Source organism: Cyprinodon tularosa, unplaced genomic scaffold, assembly GCF_016077235.1.
Source record: "Cyprinodon tularosa strain WSP-4 unplaced genomic scaffold, ASM1607723v1 ctg494, whole genome shotgun sequence".
Lineage (NCBI taxonomy): Eukaryota > Metazoa > Chordata > Actinopteri > Cyprinodontiformes > Cyprinodontidae > Cyprinodon > Cyprinodon tularosa.
Window position 1 is genome coordinate 161438 of NW_024039223.1, and position 22031 is coordinate 183468.

General features: G+C 38.3%; 1 protein-coding gene across 4 annotated transcripts in view; it reads right to left on the reverse strand.

Moving 5' to 3' along the window:
- zfhx3 (zinc finger homeobox 3) overlaps nucleotides 1-22031 on the reverse strand; it is a 237105-nt gene that overhangs the window by 7999 nt on the left and 207075 nt on the right. For 3 of the 4 annotated variants that reach the window (XM_038302537.1, XM_038302536.1, XM_038302538.1), the window contains 5 exons: nucleotides 20201-20308; nucleotides 11005-11141; nucleotides 10335-10535; nucleotides 7325-7448; nucleotides 1548-7049 (listed from right to left, as the gene is read on the reverse strand). In XM_038302537.1, the coding sequence (XP_038158465.1) occupies nucleotides 1548-7049; nucleotides 7325-7448; nucleotides 10335-10535; nucleotides 11005-11141; nucleotides 20201-20308 (6072 nt within the window). The remainder of the gene's footprint in view (nucleotides 1-1547; nucleotides 7050-7324; nucleotides 7449-10334; nucleotides 10536-11004; nucleotides 11142-20200; nucleotides 20309-22031) is intronic. The other variant, XM_038302539.1, reaches the window with a different exon arrangement.

Sequence of the window (22031 nt, forward strand, 5' to 3'; positions counted from 1 at the left end):
CACCTTGCACAAGGAGGGCAAGACACAAAAGGTCATCGCTAAAGAGGCTGGCTGTTCACAGAGCTCAGTGTCCAAGCACATTAATAGAGAGGCGAAGGGAAGGAAAAGATGTGGTCGAAAAAAGTGTACAAGCAAGAGAGATAACCGCACCCTGGAGAGGATTGTGAAACAAAACCCATTCAAAAATGTGGGGGAGATTCACAAAGAGTGGACTGCAGCTGGAGTGAGTGCTTCAAGAACCACCACACACAGACGTATGAAAGACATGGGTTTCTGCTGTCGCATTCCTTGTGTCAAGCCACTCTTGAACCACAGACAGCGTCAGAAGCGTCTTGCCTGGGCTAAAGAGAAACAGGACTGGACTGCTGGTGAGTGGTCCAAAGTCATGTTCTCTGATGAAAGTAAATTTTGCATTTCCTTTGGAAATCAAGGTCCCAGAGTCTGGAGGAAAAGAAGAGAGGCACTTCATCCACGTTGCTTGAAGTCCAGTGTAAAGTTTCCACAGTCAGTGATGGTTTGGGGTGCCATGTCATCTGCTGGTGTTGGTCCATTGTGTTTTCTGAGGTCCAGGGTCAACGCAGCCACATACCAGGAAGTTTTAGAGCACTTCATGCTTCCTGCAGCTGACCAACTTTTTGGAGATGCAGATTTCATTTTCCAACAGGACTTGGCACCTGCACACAGTGCCAAAGCTACCAGTACCTGGTTGAAGGACCATGGTATCCCTGTTCTTAATTGGCCAGCAAACTCTCCTGACCTTAACCCCATAGAAAATCTATGGGGTATTGTGAAGAAGAAGATGCAATACACCAGACCCAACAATTCAGAAGAGCTAAAAGCCACTATTAGAGCAACCTGGGCTATCATAACACCTGAGCAGTGCCACAGACTGATCGACTCCATGCCACGCCGCATTGCTGCAGTAATACAGGCCAAAGGAGGCCCAACTAAATACTGAGTGCTGTACATGCTCATACTTTTCATGTTCATACTTTTCAGTTGGCCAACATTTCTATAAATCCTTTGTTTTTATTGGTCTTCAGTAATATTCTAATTTTCTGATATGATGAATTTGAGATTTTCATTTGTTGTCATTTGTAATCATCAAAATTAAACAAAATAAACATCTGAAATATATGAGTTTGTATGTAATGTATGAATATAATATACAAGTTTCACTTTTTAAATGGAATTACTGAAATCAATCTACTTTTTCATGATATTCTAATTTTATGACCAGCACCTGTATGCATGACAATATCTCATATTATTTATATGAACTAAAATAAGATTCTTAGCTTTCTAATGCTAATTTCTTGCAAAATCTGTAAGCAAGAGGTAATAATTTTAAATTCCAAAGCAAAAGGGTTTACAAAGGCCAATTTTGAAAAAAAGATATATATTGTCTATACATGTGTATCAAATCAAGTGACTGGTTAAGGGGAAAGGGTATTTCATAGTTTTTATTAAATTGAATTCTGACATTAAGTTATTTTTTGTATAACATGTAAATTCCATAGTATACTTACTATGAAATAACGACATACCTGAATTGGATGAATTAAAGCTGGATAAAGAAGGGCTGCCGACCCCTGGCAAAAGAACAGGTGGGATGCCTTGGAGATTTGGATACGCTGATTGGAGATTCAGAGTCTGCATAGCAGAGTTATCAAACATCCCCTGCTGTTGCATGGCCTGCTGTTGTGCCAGACCCAAAACTTCATTGGCCTTCTTAATGCGATCCATCTCTTGCTGGGCCATTAGCTGACGAACAGTAGCTGGGTCAAAATATTCTTTTTCTTTATCAATCTGGCTCCCAATGGTATCCTTCACCTTAGATATGTGTTGCTGGGAGAATATATGATCACGCACAGAAAGGCGAGCACTATACTTAATGCCGCATAATGTGCATTCAGTCTTCGGTCCCTCATAAGATGTCTGGTTTATTCCAAAGTGCTTAGCCATATTAAGCTTTGCCTTTTTTTCCTTGGCACGAGCATTTTGAAACCACACTTGAACCACTCTCTTTGGGAGTCCAATTTCATTGCCGAGCACCTCACATTCCAACATGGTTGGTGTCCTGTAATCATTAAAACAAGACTTTAACACTTTCAGCTGGAGGTTAGTCATCTGAGTCCGGAAGCGCTTTTGGCCTGGTCTGTCTCCACTGTCAATGCTTCTGGTACCTGAGGCTCCAGGACTTGGTGAACAGGGATCAGCCAGGCTGGATGTTTCACTATGGTCAATCATATTTTCATTTTCATAGTCCTTAGCATAGAAGCTTGTTGCTGGGCTTACTAGCCCTGATGACATTTGGTCATCAGTTTCGAGTATAGTGGCAGAACCTACAGACTTGGAAAGGTAATCACCGCTATTCTGGCTAGGCTTTGCATCAGCACTGTCATTATCTGCATTTGCCTCATCTCCTGTAGTTGTGTCTGTAATTGCTGTGTTTACAGAGGAACAGTCATCATTGTCCAGTTTGTTTTGATCAAAGCTAAGGTTCACAGAAGACATTGTTGCACCCTCATAATCTTCCATTCCTTCAACTTTGATGGATGAAGGGCTCAGCAGACCTCTAGGAGACAGATCCATGCTTTTGTTTACTGGAGACATGGAAGAGCTTTGGCCATCACTATTCACTGTTGTGGCTAGTTGGGAATAGCCTGATGTATCTAAAACATCCATTTTGATTTGCATGTTCTCTTGCTCGGGTAACAAACCAGCAAGAGTTAAATTGTATCCAGCACGTTTAGCTTCATGCCAATGACGAGATCTAATGTGTGCCTCAAGGGCAGTTTTTGCTTTGAAAAGGGCTCTACAAAAGGGGCACCTGCGATGAGCCTGGGCTGGCCCAACAGCTCTGAACTGCCCTTTTCTCTCTCTAGCTCTAGTATTCTGGAACCACACTTGCACCACTCTCTTTTTCAACCCAACCTCATGAGCAATGTGGTCAAGCATTTTACGAGTGGGGTTTGAATCTAATAAATATTTCTGATAAAGGATCTCCAGTTGTTCAGGTGTAATTGTGGTTCTGAGCCGCTTATCTCTCTGTGGTTCCTCTCCACTATTTGCACTGTCGTTTTCTCCAGGGCTTGTACTGGCCTTTTCTTCTAGCTTTCTTTTTAGGGAGTTCATGGTGGAGGTTGGCGTGGAAGGAGAGGTGGCAGAACTGCTAGGTATCTGAGGCATTGCACCAGAGAGAAGCTGGGTCGCAAGGAGAGGATTGCTGGGATCAAAGAGCATAAAAGGCATGTCAATGGGGCGGTCAAGGAATTGAGGATGGATGAATTGATTTTGCACAGAGAGAAAGTGAAGTTGCTGGTGTTCCTGCCAGTGCTCAAAGGAAGGAAAGCCAATCTTGCATTGTTCACACTGGTATGGTATCATCTGCTGTGCCAGCTGCTGTGTGGCAGAGGACAGGTGTGGATTGAGACCCAAATGGGAGCTTTGTGATGATTGAGTTGTTTGGGAGGACGAAGGGCCACACTGTTGATGTTGCTGAGACAACGAAGAATGCTTGACAGCCTTAGAGACAGTATGAATCTTTTCATCTCTTTGAGATCTATTGAGTTGTGGCTCAGACTGGTTTTGAAGCACAATTTCTTGCTTAATAGAAGTTTCAGTATCTCGGGATTCAGAAGACATTTCTAGTAACTGTTTTGGCTTTTCATCATAAAGGTTTGAGGTGGATGCTGGTGAAGCTTCCTCTTTTTCAGCAGATGAGAGTTGTGAAAAAGCTGATGTTGTTGGAGGAAGAGGGCAAAGACTTGAAGAGGAGGGCATTGGTGTGTGACAGGAAGACCCAGAGGGAGTATAGCTGTCATGGGAAAAATCCAAAGAATCCTCATTTTGACTGTCATACTGCCCATCCTCATCCTCATCTTTATAACACAGTTTCTTTTGGTGTTTTATCAGGTCAAATATACGCTGGAAAACCAGACTGCATTTCTTGCACTGGTAGTTCAGATTTGATGTACGAATATATCGGTCATTTGACAGTTCTCGCCTTTCTCCATCTTTACCCCCATCACCCTGGTTTTCATAATTCTTTCTTGCCTTTTGTCGAGCATTTTGGAACCACACAACAATAACACGGGTGGGAAGGCTTAAGAGGTTTGAGAGCTGCTCAAATTCATCATCTTTAGGATAGGCATTTGCATCAAAAAAGTCCTGTAAAACTCTCAGCTGGTAGTCTGTAAAGCGGGTCCTGGATGACCTTTTGCTTCCATAGAGCTCATGTTTCTGAGGTTCAGGGGAAGGAGGTTTGGAATCAATTTTTGTTTCTTCTAGAGTTGTTGTTGGAGGATTGTTGAAATTATATGGAGAGTCTTTGTTGCGTTGCCGTTCTTTGAAGAGTGTATTTCTAAACCAGTGCTTTATCACTTTTTGTGGCAGCCCAGACTTATCTGCCATTTCTTTAATTTGTTCTTCATTCGGTGAGTTGTTTATATCAAAGTACTGTCGCAGAACCCTAAGCTGGTCATCAGTGATCCGTGTCCGTGGCCTCTTGTTTTGCTGCTGCAACATAGCAGGGGTTAGCTGTTGTTGATAGAGTTGAGCCAAGTCTGAGGCCAGGCTTGGCTCAACAGATGGTAATTGAGGTGGCAACTGAGTGGGCAAAGACTGCAGTGCCATGGGCTGCATCATAAGTGGAGAGAACAAGGGTAAATCCATTGGCATGGATATTTGAGTCATTGGAACTGGGGGCTGTGGAGGAGGAACAGTGGGAGGAGTGAGTGAGGCTGTAGTGACTGGAATATTTGGTGTTGGAGCTCTTTGGGGTGGAGGAGGAGGTGGTGGTGGTGGAGGAGGAGGAACAGCAGGAGTGGTGTCTGGTGTTGGAGGTCTTAGCGGATATAGTTTATCATAATGCTCTCTGTACTCCTTAGCAAATCTCTCTAAGGATCGAAAAGGGAAAAAAGCCTGGTGGATATGCTCCTGGTGGCTCTTTAGAATCAGTATGTTTGAAAACAGCTTGCCACACACCTCACATTCCAGTTTTTCTAATCCCTCGATGGGGTCCACAACCTTCAGTATTCCACCTAGACCACTTGATCCTGTTGATCCACTTGTTTTTTTCTGAGCCTTCTGTTTATTTTCATTGTATTGAATAACTAATTCAAATCCAAAATTTTCTAACAAGGCCTTCGTTGCATTTCCTCGAGCATCTGAGGCAATCCTGGGTGGAAGCAAACCAGTATCTTGGTTAATGCTTAGTGAAATGCTCTGTATGTCCTTTTTCTCTTTTGGTTTGTTTTCAGTTGAATCTTTGCTCACATTGTCCTCAATTTTTTCAGTTGCCTCTTTCTCTTTTTGTATTTCTTTCTCTTTTTCATCTTTGGAGGAAGAAATCTTTTGCTTCTTTTCAGCCTGCTGGAGAAGAGATCCACTCTGCTGTAGCAAAGCCATCTGGCCTTGAACCTGTGAGTGAGCTTGTTGTTGCTGCTGCTGCTGTTGGTGCTGCTGCTGAAGGTGGTGATGCATTAATTGCTGCTGCAGGCAACTCTGTTGGGCCTGCTGGGCTGAGTTTTTTAACTCTTCTTGCAGGGTAGAAGCTGCAGATCCTGCAAGGCCAAGTACAGAGTTGCTGATGTTGATATCTGGGTTAAGTTGAAATTCGGCTCCAGGGATGTAGAAAGGGAAAAGCAATTGCTGCTGCTGCAGTGGGAGAAGTGCATCAGTTGTCATTGGGAAGTGCTGCAGAAGTGCTGGATTAAAAAGCTGGGATTGTAAGAGAGCAGCTTGTTGTTGAAGCTCTTGCTGAAGCTGAGCTTGAGCCTGGGCTTGTGCCTGAGCTAATTGCTGTTGTTGCTGAAACTGCTGTTGTTGCCCTCTTGCAGAAAGAATCTCTGTAAATTTAGCCTTTTTCACTTCATGGCTCTCAGTTGTTGAAGAATGGCAGCTTGTTGAAGAATTCCCCATACTTTCAATGCTATGAGCCTGGTTCATGTGATTTCCTCCATGAATACTCTGAGGTGCCTGAGATACTGAAGAACTGTGGTTTGCAGAGCTAGGAGTTGAGTTACTGGCTGGACTTGGACTAGTTGATGAAGTGCTAATGCTGGAGCCTCCACTAATTAGACCAGTAGCACTTGCAGAGCTAGTGATACATCCAGCTGCTTCCAGTTTGGCAGCCCTTGCTTTGGTCTGGTGTAGAACAGAGCGCATGTGGATTTCCAGAGTTGAACTCTGGCTATATGCCACATTACATGTGCCACACTTAAATGGCTTATTATCAGGACTACTGGTAGATTCAGGTTGACCAGTAGTAGATTCTTGAAGAGCTCTTTTAACCTTGTGCAAGTGGGAGACAGAGTTATAATGGACCAGCAGAATGTTCTTCTGTGTAAAAGACTCTTTGCATACTGTACACTTGAATGGACGAGATGGATCCAAAAACTTCTCCATTGTAAAGTTGGGGCCCTTTCTGAATGGTAGTGCACGTTTGGGTTCAGATCCAGAATCTTCCTGCAGTGAGCCAGAATCACTGCCTGTTGGACTCTGTTTTTCGTCTGGATCACTTTCATCTCCCTCTTTGTCATCTTCTCCCAAACTTCCATGTTCCTCATTTAGAGCTAGATCTCCCATTGCCATAATGTCACCATTCATCAACAATCCTCCATAAAGTTGCTGGATATCAGCTTCACTCAGCTCCAAGTGGCTTGTTTCTAAGTGCTTCTTCAAGGCTTGTAGAGTTCTGAAGCTCCGCTGACAAAGGCAGCACATGGTTGCTGCTCTGATCACATGGTACTGTGAATGAAGCTGCAGTTTCTCCACAGTTTTGAACGCTAAACTGCATTGGTTACATCTGTACTTGTAGACATGGCGATCAGAAACCGGCAACTGCGGCCTTTTGTTATGAACTTCATTGAAGTGCATTTGGAGAGAGTTGGAAGATTTAAAAACTTGACTGCAGCCTTTCTTCCAGCACAGAAATCCTGTGGCGTCTTCCTTTTCTGATTGCTGATCTTCTAAAGGTGATTTGCGCGATTCAGCAATGTCAGTGGTGAGAGACATTCCTTTCTCTGGTTCAGCATCTGTGGCATCTGTAAAAAAATAAACACCTATTAATCTGGACAACAACAGTTGCAGTTATTTATCAGTTCAGTTACGTAATGGATAATAATACTTTCACTGGACTTCTAATGAAATGTATGTCTACAAAGAGATGAAGATTGAGATTAATAACAGATGATGAAACACCAATCTTTTATCCAGGCGTGTTCTCAATGTGTATTAGACACATTGTTCTGCATATAAATGTGTCTAATACATTTAGGGAGAAAAAAAACAACAAAAAACTAAAGCGTCTCATACTAACCAGGCTGCTTTTTTGTATCCTCAGAGTTGGAGTTGGGGGTAGCAATTGGATTGCTGTGGGACTCTTTGTCTGGACTAGGCACCGGTATAAACATGCTTGCTGGTAGAACCTCAGAGGCCGTTACCTGTGATGACAAAAAACATATATACTGTGACTATCCAGGTTTATACTGTCTTTATTTTAAAAGCTCAAATACCCCATAAGGCTTAATTTTAAGACAAAATAAAATAACATTTAATATAAAAAACATCCGATTTCAGCAGCACAAACAACATAAATTTACATTCAATTATGAAAAAAGATAATATTTAACCCTAACTTTCTCAGACCAAATTTGATTCTGAAATAAAATTCAAATTTTTTTTTTCGCCACACTCCCATTAGAAATGGAAATGTACCAATACATATGGACATATCATGTATACCTAAGGAGAATTTAGGTAAGCCAGTTAACCTAACAGTCATGTTTTTGTACAGTGGATGGAAACCAGAGTACCCGGAGAGAACCCAAGCATGCTCAGGGAGAACATGCAAACTCCATGCAGAAAGACACCAGGCCGGGTATCACACCCGGAAACTTCTTGCTGCAAGGCAGCAGTGCTACCCACTGCACCACTGGACAGCCCATCTTTCATGCTTAATGTTTGAAAATGCATATAAAAGTGGATGCTTCTTTTAAAATGTTACGTTTTACACATAACGAACAATAGGGAATCTCGGCGAAGGTCACCGAGATAGGAATTGCAGCAACTCCTTATTAAAATTTGATGCATACTTATTGCTAGAAATGTAATCAAAATTTAAATAAATAAAGACTATTTCTTTAAAAAGTTTTTTCCACATGAAGTTGGAGGAACAATTGCCATTTTTTAAAAGAAATGCAACCAGTTTGAAAGTTAATGTAAATGAAAAGCCCAAATAAAATGTGGGATTAGGGTCATTTATAGGGTCAAATTATGACGACGTAAAATTTCCTTGTGGACCAACGAGGGTATTGGGGCGGGTATTTATTGTATCATGATAAATTTCTCCTCATGATCAGAATTTTGATTTTTAAACCATAAATCAGAATGAATATTGTTTAAAAACTCCCAAAATGATGGGCAAAGTAAAAAAAAAAAAATGTTTTTTCTTCTTTTTTTTTCTTTTTCTTTAGGGGACTGACAAATTGTGTCATGAAGGAGCCTTTTGTAAATCATAATATTTTTTAAGAGCAGCATTTGTGATTGTGACGCCATCAAGATAAACTGCATAGAAGTAAAGATAACGTTTTTTTCTTTTACCCCAAAATCTAGAAAAAGGTTTTAAGTCAATTTTGCAGAGCCCTAGTGGTTATTATACATTTTGTAGTGAGACTGGGTTGCCTGGAGAAAAACAAAAAAAAACAAAAAAACAAAACGAAACAAAAAACGTTGTAAACATGACATGTAAAAACATTTTAAAAGTTTACTTCGACTGGTAAAAGTAAATCCTAGAAATCTAGACCTTTTCTACATTAAATGTATAAAATCCAAAGAGCCATTAATCTCACAAATCAAGACAAATTAATTCTGATTTTTACAAGAAACCTGATAACTTCTGAACAGTTGCTTCATTAGGTGATTAGGTAAAAGAAGCCTAAAGTCACATTTAATTCAGGCTATCTAATTGGAAAACAGTTAAAATGACTATCATCCAGTCACGTTTAGATTAATGATGGACAATTATTTTCATCACCCCTATCTAATGCAGACAGAAAATGAGAACTGAAATGAAGGAGTAAAAAACAACTAAAGTAGTTAATGCATCTTATATAAAAGAGACGGACGGGAAAAATAAGAGAAAAAGTATAAGTGTGAAGACAACAAGTGATTTAAAGCAGAGTAAACACATCAGTATGCGCTCTTGGCAAGAAATAAAAGTCACCTATCTCAGAATTAATTAGGAGTATTCTACAAAGGAAGATATGTGAATGGGGTGAAGAAAATTTCCATCTGTATTCACTAGCTGTAAAGAGGTTTTGGCTTTAATGTGTGTTATATTACCTCTGTTCTATCTGCTCTTGTAGTGATTCAGTACATTACTAGCTATATAAAAGAAATAAATCTTGCTATCTACCATAATAATGTTCTCTCCATTTACTTTCCAGATAGAGGATAAAAATGACTTGGGAGCAGAGGGAAATGTTTTATATGGTGATTGTTGAGCCTGTTATTTAACTTCTGAACATAAAAGAGGAAAAAGATTTACTTCTTGACTTGGCACAATTTTTAAGTGATTTTCGAGCCTGGTGTGTTTTAAAACTAGATAAGCTAAAAGATTTGTAAAAAAAAGTCATTACTGATTTAAACTTTTTTTTTTTTTATCTTAACTCATCATGCTCACTTTTTTTTTTTTTTTTACAATAGGTAGCAAAAAAAAATCTCAATTTATTTCAGAAAATTATCAGAAAGTAATTCAGTTGTCAAAATACTTTGGTTAATCCTTGTCACAAATATAACAACAGTTATGAGAAAACAAATTTGCTTTGACCAGCACATAGGTATTAACACAGTTGACAATGATGTCAGCAAAGCGGCATGTGACGCAAGAGTGACTTATATCCAAGCAACATTTTACACTGGTAACTTAATAAGTATTTGATAAAATTTTTTACCTAAGTTGCTGTACTTGAGTTATTTATTTTGCACTCTTTCAAATTGTGTATAGCACCAAGCTCTGGGTTGGAGTGATGTGCACTGTGACATGTCAGTCATCTTGGGGGACACCTGGTAGGGCCAATCAGATTTCAGAGTGGTCCAACTCAATTCAATTCAATGCAAATCAATTAACTTTATTTATAAAGCACCAAGTCATCTCGATTAGGAAAGCTAGTTTACTGCGTCCAATCCATGACCTGCAAGACATAGCTCTGACATTGCAGATGCTGATATAAAAACCTGGAGCATATCTTGACACTGATCTACACTTTCCAAATCGTTCTACACCGAGTTACATTCTTAGTAAATAATAATAATAATTTAGGACTTACTGTGGCTATTAGCTTGTCAACACAGTCAGGTGCAACACTGTGGAGGTGTGTTAGATGAAACTGCAGGTGGATCTTATTGTTGAGCATGTCCTGGCACAGCGGGCAGCGTAACATGGGCTGAACAGAGTGCTGGGTCATCACGTGCATTCTGAGGCGATTCAGGTCGGTGTTGGTAAACTTGCAGTAGGGGCACTGGTACATCTGTGGGTGGAGGCAGACAAAGAGAAACTACAGGGTTAACGTGAGTTAACGTAAGATCTAAGTAGGGGCCCTCTCCCTATTTCAGCACACGCCTGTGATCACACAGGAAAAGTGAGCAGCATTTGGTCTTAACACCTACTTCAAAGTAGTCTCATCTGTCAAATGATATAATGATTTTCCAGCTTATATACAATTAGCTGTGCTAGTTTAGCAGATTTACTAAATTAATTTTGAGTTGATCTAAAAGAGAAAATCTGCATAATATAAAAAAAAGGTCAGCCCTGAAAATGACTTTCAGAGTTTTGTATTGAACTGAATCTCAAGCTTGAGCCTTTAATCATGTCTTGGTAATTAATGATAACTTTAGTTTGATGCCTTTAATTCAAAGAAATGCAGATTTGTATAAACATCACAGAGCATCAATTTAAAGAGAATTTTTTTTTTATTTTTATTTTTTGGTAATGCTGACCTGCTCCACAGTTTCCTTCTCAGCTGTCCTTGGACGCTTTAAGGAGAGTGGGCTCTCAGAGGTCTCTGAGCGTGAAGAGGGCCTTTTTGAGGGAAGAGGAGAATCCGACTGGTGCCGTTCCAAGTGGCCGGGCACACCTGAAAATATTCGAAACACAAATACATAAACAAAATGTTTAAGAGAGAATAGCAGAAATGTCAATCAAAGAAATAATCAGCTTTTTATCAGATCAATAACTTCTCAGATCTGATAAAAGTGCATTGAACTGGAATTGTGTATGGAAATGATTGTCCTCAGCATCATATTGTTAAAGAAAAGTGCATTTAAATTTTATGAGATTTGACCAACATCCTGAGATTTGCTTCACTAAAATTATTATAAATCTGTCATGAGGCCCCTCAAGAATAAAAATAAATCAAGTTTCACAGATGCATGATAAAAGCTTTTTAAACTGTCTGTGTTTGCTTATTGTTTAAAAGAAGTCAACATTAGCTTTCCATCTTCTCAACTACATTTAAATTCTTAAAAATTACATTCTAAGACTTGTCAATAATACTAGAAAGGAACTCAAAACAACTATTTAAATACAAAATAAATAGAAAATCTGTTCTAATACAGCAACACAAATCTCAATTCCACAAAACTCTTTTGCACAGAACAAGTCTTTCAACACCAGACATAGCTACATAAAGCAGGGTTGGGATTAGTCATATACAGTACAAACATACTCATATTCAACTTCTGATTTACTTGTAATAGAAAAGGCTACAGTGACTGTAATGTAATTGACCTGTAATACATTGTAATACAAACAATGCAGAATTACCCCAAATAACATGCCTTTTTTCCCCATTCTGTATCTGCAGGGAGTCCTCCCAAAAGAGCTCCTGCAAGCCACTGTAAAACTACTCGACTTAAACTAGGAAAGGATAAATTGAAAGTTGCCACTCTAGAGGTGAAACTTTAGTTGAACAACTAAGCATGTGTTAAGTGAAAAGCTAATACGACAGAGGAACTGTAAAGAGAAGGTGCAGTAGGAGCTACATGGGAAAGGGTTTATTGTGAAACTTAAGGAGTTATCTCACAAACCCCTAACAACCCTATAAAGTGGCAAATTTGGCCTCATTCGTACAGTTCTTGAGGGGCAATTTGAGAAGAGAGGCCACTGGTGATGGACGGATGGTATGGCAATGGGGGCCCAGGTTAAACAATGCTGACCATACTCCTACTCTAGACATTAAAATGTCAGCTTCAATCAGAAGGAGGGCAGTTGAGGTGATTACCCAGTGGGAGACCTGGCTTAGGGCAGAGAAGTCTGTAAGATCTCCCAGAGACACAGAGATCAACTATGGAGACCCTATTAAGGTTCAGTCACAGTCAATCCTATTAAACACATCCGCCAATAAACAAAGGAAATGTTAAACAAAAAGAACCTCCTATTCATGGACATTAACCTCAAAGTCATGGGACTGTGCTCACCAATTCACCCTCCAACTCTACTGCAGTTCTCCTTTTCCTCTCCCTGGATTCCTCTCTTTAGATAAAGAAAAAGCATCAAGTAGTCATGCTTTAATGATACATGGTCACTTAGGTTTTGAGATCCAAATTCCATTTCAGGGGAATTGTTTCTTAAAGATAAATCTTAATCTACGAAACTGGAGATATTTTTTTTTTGTATTTAAAATGATAAATTAGCATTTTTTTGAGAGAGAGAACTTCAGGAGAGTCAAATTGTGAATGTGCAGCTGTAATGCAACACAGAAAGTATCAAACCTCTCTCAGGCTCATGGTTAAGAGAATAAGCTTAACAATTATGACTTCAGAGCTGCTCAATTAGCACCAGAAAGGTGCAACAAGTGGCTGTTTTTGCACTGAAAGCTGCTAAAACCCTGTTATATGGTTGAGGTGCTTCATGCTTAAGTGTGGGTGAGAGAAAGGCGTGTAAAGTGAGGGCAAACAGAGGGCTGCACAAGCCTCACTTTGGTGAAGTCTCTCTGTCACGGCTAATTAGGACTTTGTATCTCTAAGGAACTGAGCAACACGTTCATTAGCAACCCGTGACTAACGTATAACTACTGTTTTCAATTTTTATTTTTTCGAGGGGCAATAGAAAGAATGTAAAGAATAAAAAGAATGTAAGTTCATATCCCTTCACTTTTGTTAGAAGATATATAAGAGTGGGTTCAGAAGAAAGTGCTAAAATGCTGAAAACAGGAATAATCAGAGTCCCAAGAGGAACATGCTGAAAGTCAAAGGCTGAGAGGAAGTCTTAGTCTCTAGTTAAAAAGTAAAAAAATAAAAAACATTTATAAAAAAAAAAAAAAAAAAAAAAAACCCATCAGTACAATCAGGAACGGTAACACAAAGATCAGATGTAGTGAATGTATGTAAATGTACATAAATGGAAGAAACACTAAAATGTTTAAAGGTCATAGCTACGAACTTCTCATCAAAACAAATAAATATTGTAAATATCTGGTTTATAAATTTTGATGGGTCCGAGATAGATAAACACTGCTACGTAGCCAACGTTAAAAAGGATGCTGCACCAATAGGAATTGTGGGTTGAAGTCACATGACACGGAGCACAGGCAATATCAGATTGTAGTAGCTCTGCGATAGCACTGAGAAACGCCCTCTAATCTAATAAACCATTAATGGACAAATGATCATAATTTGATTATCTGTTTACTTCCACAGTTGTTTCTGACTTAAAAAGTGAAGGGGTTCAGAAACCACACAGAGGTTTTCACTTATCTTCTGGACAGATAAGTTAAATGTTTGCAATGGCAAAACCTGGTAGCTGTGTGGAAAACGGCACAACTGAAGGCTGGAGTGGGCAAGCATGGGTGTGCCACCTACAGGCCAGGAGAATTTAAAATTCCTTAAATAGCTTTAAAGAAAGAAGATCAAGGATTATTGTCTGTTTCCCAAGATTGATAAGTTAGTGCAGTACTATTTATTTACAGTATAGTTAAAACAATTATCTGTAACATGTTTATGCATTCAAACTAAGTCATTGCAAATTCCTTACCTGCACCATGAAAGTAATTATAGATTAGATCGTAATGGTATTTCAGAATTTATATTCCTCTTAGTTTCTTGTCCTTTTATTTGACAGAGACCCTTTGTCTTCTCCAAAACATCTGACAGTAAAATAGGATGACTTTTGTCATTTTGTGAAAAGACCAACACGTTGAGCAGAGAAGAAGAGGAGAAGAACAAATAAACCAGTGAGCCAATAAGGTAATTATTAATTCATGTCTCTTTTCCGTAAACCAAAGGCTTTTCTGCTGTCGAGTCCCGTAAGTGATTTGGACTCTGGCACCTTGTCTTTCTTTCGTGGCTGGACTGTATAATTCAAGCAGCAAAGGGGGCTGCCAGCGTTTTGCATCAGTCTCTTGAACATATCTTTACTGCCTTGTTGTGTTTTCAAGGGGACAAAAATGGCTGCTGGACATAGTGACTGATACAGCACAGACTGGATTAACCACAATAGGTCATCTCCCATTAAAATCTTTCATGAGTGCACAATTACAGCTCCCCCTAACCACCGACCAAGAAAATTAGCAATATTAGAAGTACACATTAAGTAAGGTTTTAACATAGAAAAAAGAGAAAAATGTTTTAAAGAATTTCCCTGCTAGTAACCGAAAGGACATCTTCTCTGCAGCTAAACTGCTTTATTACCATTGTTCTCATCAAGCTCTAGGAGCTTTATGTTGTCAGCATTATAAATTATTATAAATTTTCTTCATATCATTACCAGTGAGTAAATGTGGAGCCAAAATTTAACCTGCATGTTGGAACCTAAGGACACTCTGAATAGCACACCTGCTTAAATATGTCACCTTCAAAGCACTGAGACCCTGAGACGCCCTTCAGCTTCTTACACTGTGTGAAATCTTCACCTCTATTCCCATGGCGATTTGGCTATTAATATGGAGATGATTCAACTCCCACGTTGCTACAAGTCATTTTCTGTCTGTGCTGTACAAATAATATTGCCTTTTCTTTTTCCCCACTTTCAGCCGAGGTTTTAATCTACGGCCTGAGTCAGAGCCCAAAGCAATAAAGGGCAGTGCTCCATTTCGCCTTTTATTTCTGTGGTAATTACAATGCAGCAAGAACAGACAGAAAAGACTTCTACTAGGGATATGGGAGCAAAAAAAAAAGAAAATCAACATATTTCCATTCCATAAAGCAAAAATCTTAAATCTTTAGGCCAAAGAGAAATGAAAATGTTCAGTTATGGGGAGATTTTTAGGAGTTGGCACTGATTTATATGGTTTAATGAATGATAGGAAGAGAAGTTATTCACCAAATAGGACACCGCTCAGGATGTTAGAAACCTTGTGGTAGACTCATAAACACTGAGCTTTCAGGGAGGTGCCTCACAAACAAGGACAATTTATGGCCTATTATCTTCAAAGACAAAAGGAATTATAATTTGAGGGATGAAAAACACTTGAAGGACGTGACATGAAAATGTAAACATTTCCACTGCTTCATCTCCTTGGTTCCTAGATCACTGAGGGTTGCAATAACAAATGACAACAGCACTAAATGACCCACAATTTAAAGTGGTCAATCTTAACCTGAATAACTGAATTATAACTATGCTGAGGCATGCAATTTTGATTCCAACAGCACACTGATAATATCTGCATATACACTCTGTTATGAGGAGAACAACCCAGATAGTTTGATCTTTGTATTTCTAAATATGCCCAGTCTGATGGCACAAAGCAGAGCCGAATAAAAAAAATGAGACGGCTGCAATAACACAGTGTTGCGTCTAGGGGATGCTAATCATCGGCTTCATTATCCACATTACTTGCAGCCACTGCAATGTGTAAAGGACATCTGCTTCTCTTACTCACAGAACACCTGAATGTTCACATGGCTTCGCTGAAGCACATCAATATAAACAGCAGGTGGATGTAGAGCCAGAAACGCACACAGATATGTTCAAACACACAGGCTGGATATTGTAAGCATGTGACTCCGGTTGCTAAGTCTTGAATTAGACAGCTGTAGAAAAAAATGGAGAAAATAAACCAGAAACCTTCTTTTTGTTCAGCTGCAATCATTTAAACAGGTCAAACATCTCTTTTGAAAGGTAGTTTACTGCCACACAGTGTCATTTTAAGAACAAAAACTTGAAACAAGTTCCATAAATGTCTTTTTATTTTGATTTAAATTGTTCTCAATGAGATGTGTTTAGAGGTGACATGGTGAATTGTGATTCAAAAAGGGTATAAATATTTGTGCACAGGTTGTGTCGATACTGTATATTCTAGCCAGTCAGAGACCAAATTAGAACCTGTTTGTCAAATTTAATTGGTGATACACGACAGTGTGAATATACACCTACACACTTCCAAGTGCTGCATATAGAAGGGAGGAAATTACTTCTTGCGCATTTGTTTATTTATTTTTATAATGACACATATTCATTTTAATCAAACTGATAACATGTTTTAAATAGTTTTAAATCTCAATTATGAAATTGTATTTTACATAATATCAGAAAACAGTTTACTCTGAGCTCCATGTTAACCATTTGGAGCTATTTGTTTTACCCTCCTCATATATCTGTTCCCTGAGGTGTTACAGTTCACAGCGTGCAGATGACCAACACAGAAATATAATTGTATAAATCCTCTTACTTCCATCCCCTTATACCGACTTTTCTAAATTGAATACAGGGAAGCCGAAAGGAAGGAAATTATTCATCAACTTCCTCCAAAGCCCAGAACTGAGATGCTATACTTTTAATAAATTTTAGCAAAAACCTTCACTATACAGTTTATGCTAATACCTCAGATCACGCCGAGTCAAGGCCTGCAGGTGTATTAACAATCTCCATCTTATTTCCCCCAACTTCTGACGTCAAGCTATCATCATCACCTTGTTCTTTAACACACACTGCCTTTTTTGCAGCAGTATTCTCATGGTTTCATGAAATTGGTGCAGAAATACTTTAATGAAGGTATAGATTCTGTTCATATGCCTTAATCCGCAGATTCGCTGTTAGGAGAAGGATGGGCAATGAGTAAAGTGGGATGGTTATAGATTCATATATATTTTAGACATCTCATTTAAGTTGACCTTTCAGTCTTGAGTACAGTTAAAATGCACCTGCCATTTGGAATTACTTTTAAATTTACTTTTTGCTTTTCTATTCTGAATTTAAATGAAATTATGATAACTCAAACATTGCAGAACATATTGTGTTTTCTTGCAAAAGTAATCTCCATAAATTACATGCCTTTACATGCGCATCTGTGTTTTGTCCCTGAGACAAATAAAACGCAATGGAATAATGAAGGAATCTTTCAAGAGATGACAGGCCAAATACATATGCATTTTCAAAGCTTGTGGTGTACCTCTAAATGATTATAATGAATACTGAGGAGCTGTGCAACAAGAAAGAGAAAACAAGATTGACAGTGGCTTTAAAAAACGGCGGAAGCCTTTTTTCCTTGTGTTCACTAATGCTGTCTGTCTGACAGTGACTGTCATTTGTAAAGAGAACAATGTTGCTCTCTGTTCGAACAGCAATATGACAAGGATAAGAAGAAGTACTTCGGTTGTTCTAATGATGGTTTGAGAAGAGGATCGGGGTCAGACAGTGGCAGACTGAGCACCTTTCTGACCGACTGGTCATATTTAACAAATGCCAGGTTCTTATGATGCAACATCTTTAGACATTCGACAACTCAAACAAGTGTTTCTTTGATGACCAAGTGCATTGTGGGGTGTTATTCCTGAATTTGTACAATATTTCAAAATTATAAGGAAGTTTCAAAGTACAGAAAGGAGCCCTTCCTACTATACTCCACCTGTCTACTTTTCCTAACTCAGCCTTCAACCCACCACCCTCCTTTCCACTGACATCAAACAGAATCTCCGTCCTGGTTTTCTAATGCAATGCTATTTTTAACTAAGTGTTTCTAATAAACTGCAGGGAAGCTGTAAATGTTTCATATACAAGCACATATTTCCTTTGTGAAAACATAGTAAGACTCTTATTTGCTGATTAGTGACTGACAGAGAGGAGGAAAGGAACTGAATATGCTTGTATCAAATTGCTTGCCTTTCAAAAAGGAGGAATCCTAATGCAAGGAGTCGTCTTCCTGTGCACCACAGGTATGAGTGAATTATTAATCGGCCAGCTCATTTTAATGCTTTTTAAAGTGCTTTATTTTGATGTGCTAAAACATACTTTTAGCCATATTCAGTCAGGCATGCATATCATTATTTCCTCCATCAAAGAGGAGTGTCGCCCTTTCAAAGAGCGCAAACAACTCAGCCTCATTTAAAATAGAAGTTCAAATATCAAAGACATTTTACAAAGGCAAGGCTTCAAACACTGTGATGAAGTTTTTTTTTAAATCTGTACTTTATAAAAACTTAGGTTTGCAAAAGGTGCAGATTGTTTTGCAGCTTTTAACCTGACTCGTGTAAATCAAAACACCCCACAGTCAGACAAGGAATGTTAGACACATGAAGAAGTTAGACAAGTGAAGAGCATCTTTCTATGCCTATTACTGTTCAGTGCTATTACTATCAAAAATACTTTCCATTGAATGGAGTCTAAGCTTACAGCTCTGTTTCTGGTAATATGAGCACTAAGATTAAACGGAGCATGAAAAAAGGAACGGCAACAAGGTTTAATTTTCACATCTAAAAAAACAAAACAATGAAAAGCAACATAATCAGTACATAAAATTAAGCTTTTTGAGTTTAATGCACTCTGATGCTCCGATGCACATGCATTGTATACCATAATGGGAACAAACCTAGTTTTAGTGAAGTGAACTTGTTTCTCATTTCATGGGAATCCATTTTTCTCACCTCTATCAATTTTGAGAAAGAAATCTTGTTTTAATGCCTACTCCGAACAATTTTAGTACTTGATTTTGTGTAGATTTATTTTAGCATATTAATTCACAGGACAATGTATTGGTATAGCAGGTCACATGGTTAAAAGTTTATTTTCTTAAGGGAGAAAAATACTAGCAAGAATTAGCTAAATGTGCTGCAAATTTGAAGAGAAAAAAAGGCTAAAAGTATTAAAAGATCGAATTTTTCTCTGCATATAGTCTGATCAACAAATATATGCACAGATTACAAATAAGGCTACTAGTACACCAGTTGCATTTGCTGTAGCTATGATTAAATTATATGTAATGATTTCATTTGATCATATTTTCAAATATGCTAGTAATATGTATTTTTTTATGAATTTAACAGCAGAACACAGAACTGAAACAGCAGAAATAACAGTTTCAGCCATATGGTTTGAAATTAGGCCTTTGGGGGCTCCTGATATCACTAAATGAGACAGCAATTGACCCTTTATCCGTTGGGATTTTCAGATTTATGAAAAGTTACAAATCCCTGCACGGTTTGTAAAAATCTGAAGTGATATATAAAATATCAAGCATGTAAGTCTGTAGACAAATGATCACACTGGGAGAGTAACTTTCTGTATGCATTGCAAAATGTGTTAAAATGGATGGATGAAACAACAATGAAAATATAAGCTGTTACACTTATAAACGGTCTTTTTGAAAATATTTAACAACCTAAATAGACAAAGCATCAAGTTGATCAGGTTATACTTCCAGAAGCTCCTCCCCTCAAACTGAGAAACTTAAAATATTAAAGGCAGACCAAAACACAGTAGATCAAAATCAGCTCTTTTGATTCTCAATCTGCTTCTAACGTATGGGATGTGCCATTAAAAGCTCCCTGCATGTAATGTACAACCTATGAGATGGAGATGTGAATATCTATCCTTGCATTTAAAAAAGAAAATGCTAGATATTCAGTATTGTAAGTCTTGTGTGTAAATATGTTCAGAATGGGGATCACAAGGGAGTTTTCCTGCTCATCTATTGAGCTAAAACAAAAAAAGAGTCACATGACGCCTGAACGTAATACAAGCATTGATGGCTTCCCTTATCTGAATTGTTTCCCTTAAAATTTGCCGTATTCAGTTTCATTTATTAGCATCATGAAATTTAAAGAGAACTTGTAAAGCTTGTACATTTAAAAAGAAATGTTTAAGTAGGTTTAATTTCCTTAGCTGATAAAGCCCATTGGTTAAATCTCTCCCCTGCTTGGCCGTAAATTCTCTATATAGTGCTCCATCAAAAAAAGGGGGATTGAATGTTGGCCTTACCTGTCCCTTTGGTGAGCTCCTTCTCCCCCCCACTTTCTCTGTCTTTGGTTTGGTCCTCCTGGTCTGTGGTGGTCTCACTAGCAGCCTCCACATCCTCGCTCAGCTCTCCTGAAGGGGGAGGGAGACCAGGATATTTAAATCAACACACCAACAGAATTGGTGGAAGCACTTAAAGGGACGGCAACATTTTTTTTTTTCTATAGGAGCCTGCAACAATTTCATTTGTTGACACATAGTTGCAAGGCTAGCAGAGAAAGACCATATCTGCTTTCTATTGCTTTGCTACCTGATAACACCCCGGTTTTTAGGCAGACTTGAAATATTGAATCAAAGTTAATCCATGATGATAATGGAAAATACATTTTGATTCATAAAGATAAGTTTTTTTAAGTATACAAAACTGCAAAAGGAGTTGTGTTCTAGCATATGGAAAAATAAATGTATCCCTCAAGAAAAAAGACCTTATATAAGACTCTTTTCTTTCTCAGAAACATTTTACTGTCTCTTATTGCAATCAGCTAGATTGCTAACAATAACAATAACCTAATTTCTCCTTTGGTAGTCTACTGTTAAAAAAAATCATAAATATTTAAATCTTCCAGGCCTAAAATTCAATTTATTTTTATGCCAAGTCAAATTCAGAAATCCCCTGTAACCACCTTAAAAGCCTTAGTTCGATATATCAGGGCCATTTAGGAGCATCAAAGTCCAAACAATAGATATCCAATAACTCCATTTGTAAGTAACACACAGAGGAAAAGATAGCAAAAACAGATAATAAAAAGCACATCAATCATCTTTATTTGCCTCCAGTGGCCTGTGAACATCCCCTCTGCCTGTTAAGTTTGTTTAAAAGTAGAGCGACTTGCATGCAACAACATTGATTTGACAACAGTAAACTAGGCCGCAGTCGATAGGCTTTATCAGTTATTACACAAGTCAGCTAATTCTCAGCAAATGTACTTAAATGCTCTTTTGAAAATGCTTTCCTGCTTTGGTCTCTACTCTATGATCTATTGATATATTGACAAACCTACAACAGCTACTGAAATATCCTGGTCAAGTATTCAGCCCTGCAGTCATCACCCATCTGGCCTGAGCTCACCACAGGGATACCACGAGCCAAAACCAATTTTATGATGTTATACCGTCCCTCATCACTCATCTATAATTCGCTCAGTAAGGAAAAAAGTCCAGCTCATCAAGAAAATTAAGTAAGGTTCATAACTACATGAATAGTTTTTATGTGCTGTCTGTGCATCATCAGTTACTTCAAATCAACAAGAAAATTTTTTATATTAAAAAAAACTATCATTTAACTGTTTAAATTCAAAAACTTTTTTTCTTTAAAAAAAGAGAGAAAAAAATAAATAAAAAAACAATAGCAACATGCACACACACAATAACTGAACTGGACTCCAACCAGGCAGGAGCAGAACCCTTCACTTCCTGCTTGCCAACACATATGTTGTAGAAAAGAGTTGTCAGATTGTATGGATTTTTTTTTAATAAAATATTACTGCTAAAAGATAATCATGTAATCAAGGGTTTGAGAAAGATACTAAAAGGAGGAGATCTAGAAAATAAGTACTTATCAAGTTTTCTTTATATCCAACTTCCGTACAGCACTCTCCTGGCTGCTGAAAATGTACCTAATGTTCCCAAAAAGAGTCCAAGACTTTCTTTAGATTCTCAAATCCCATCTATCTCCTGCTTGCATAAATCTCCACAGAGAATTAGGAAATACTGTACAGCGGCATAGGTGCTAAGATTACAAAATAATCCCCAGGTATTTTTTTTCTTACCTACCTAAATGGGGCAAGGTGTCTCT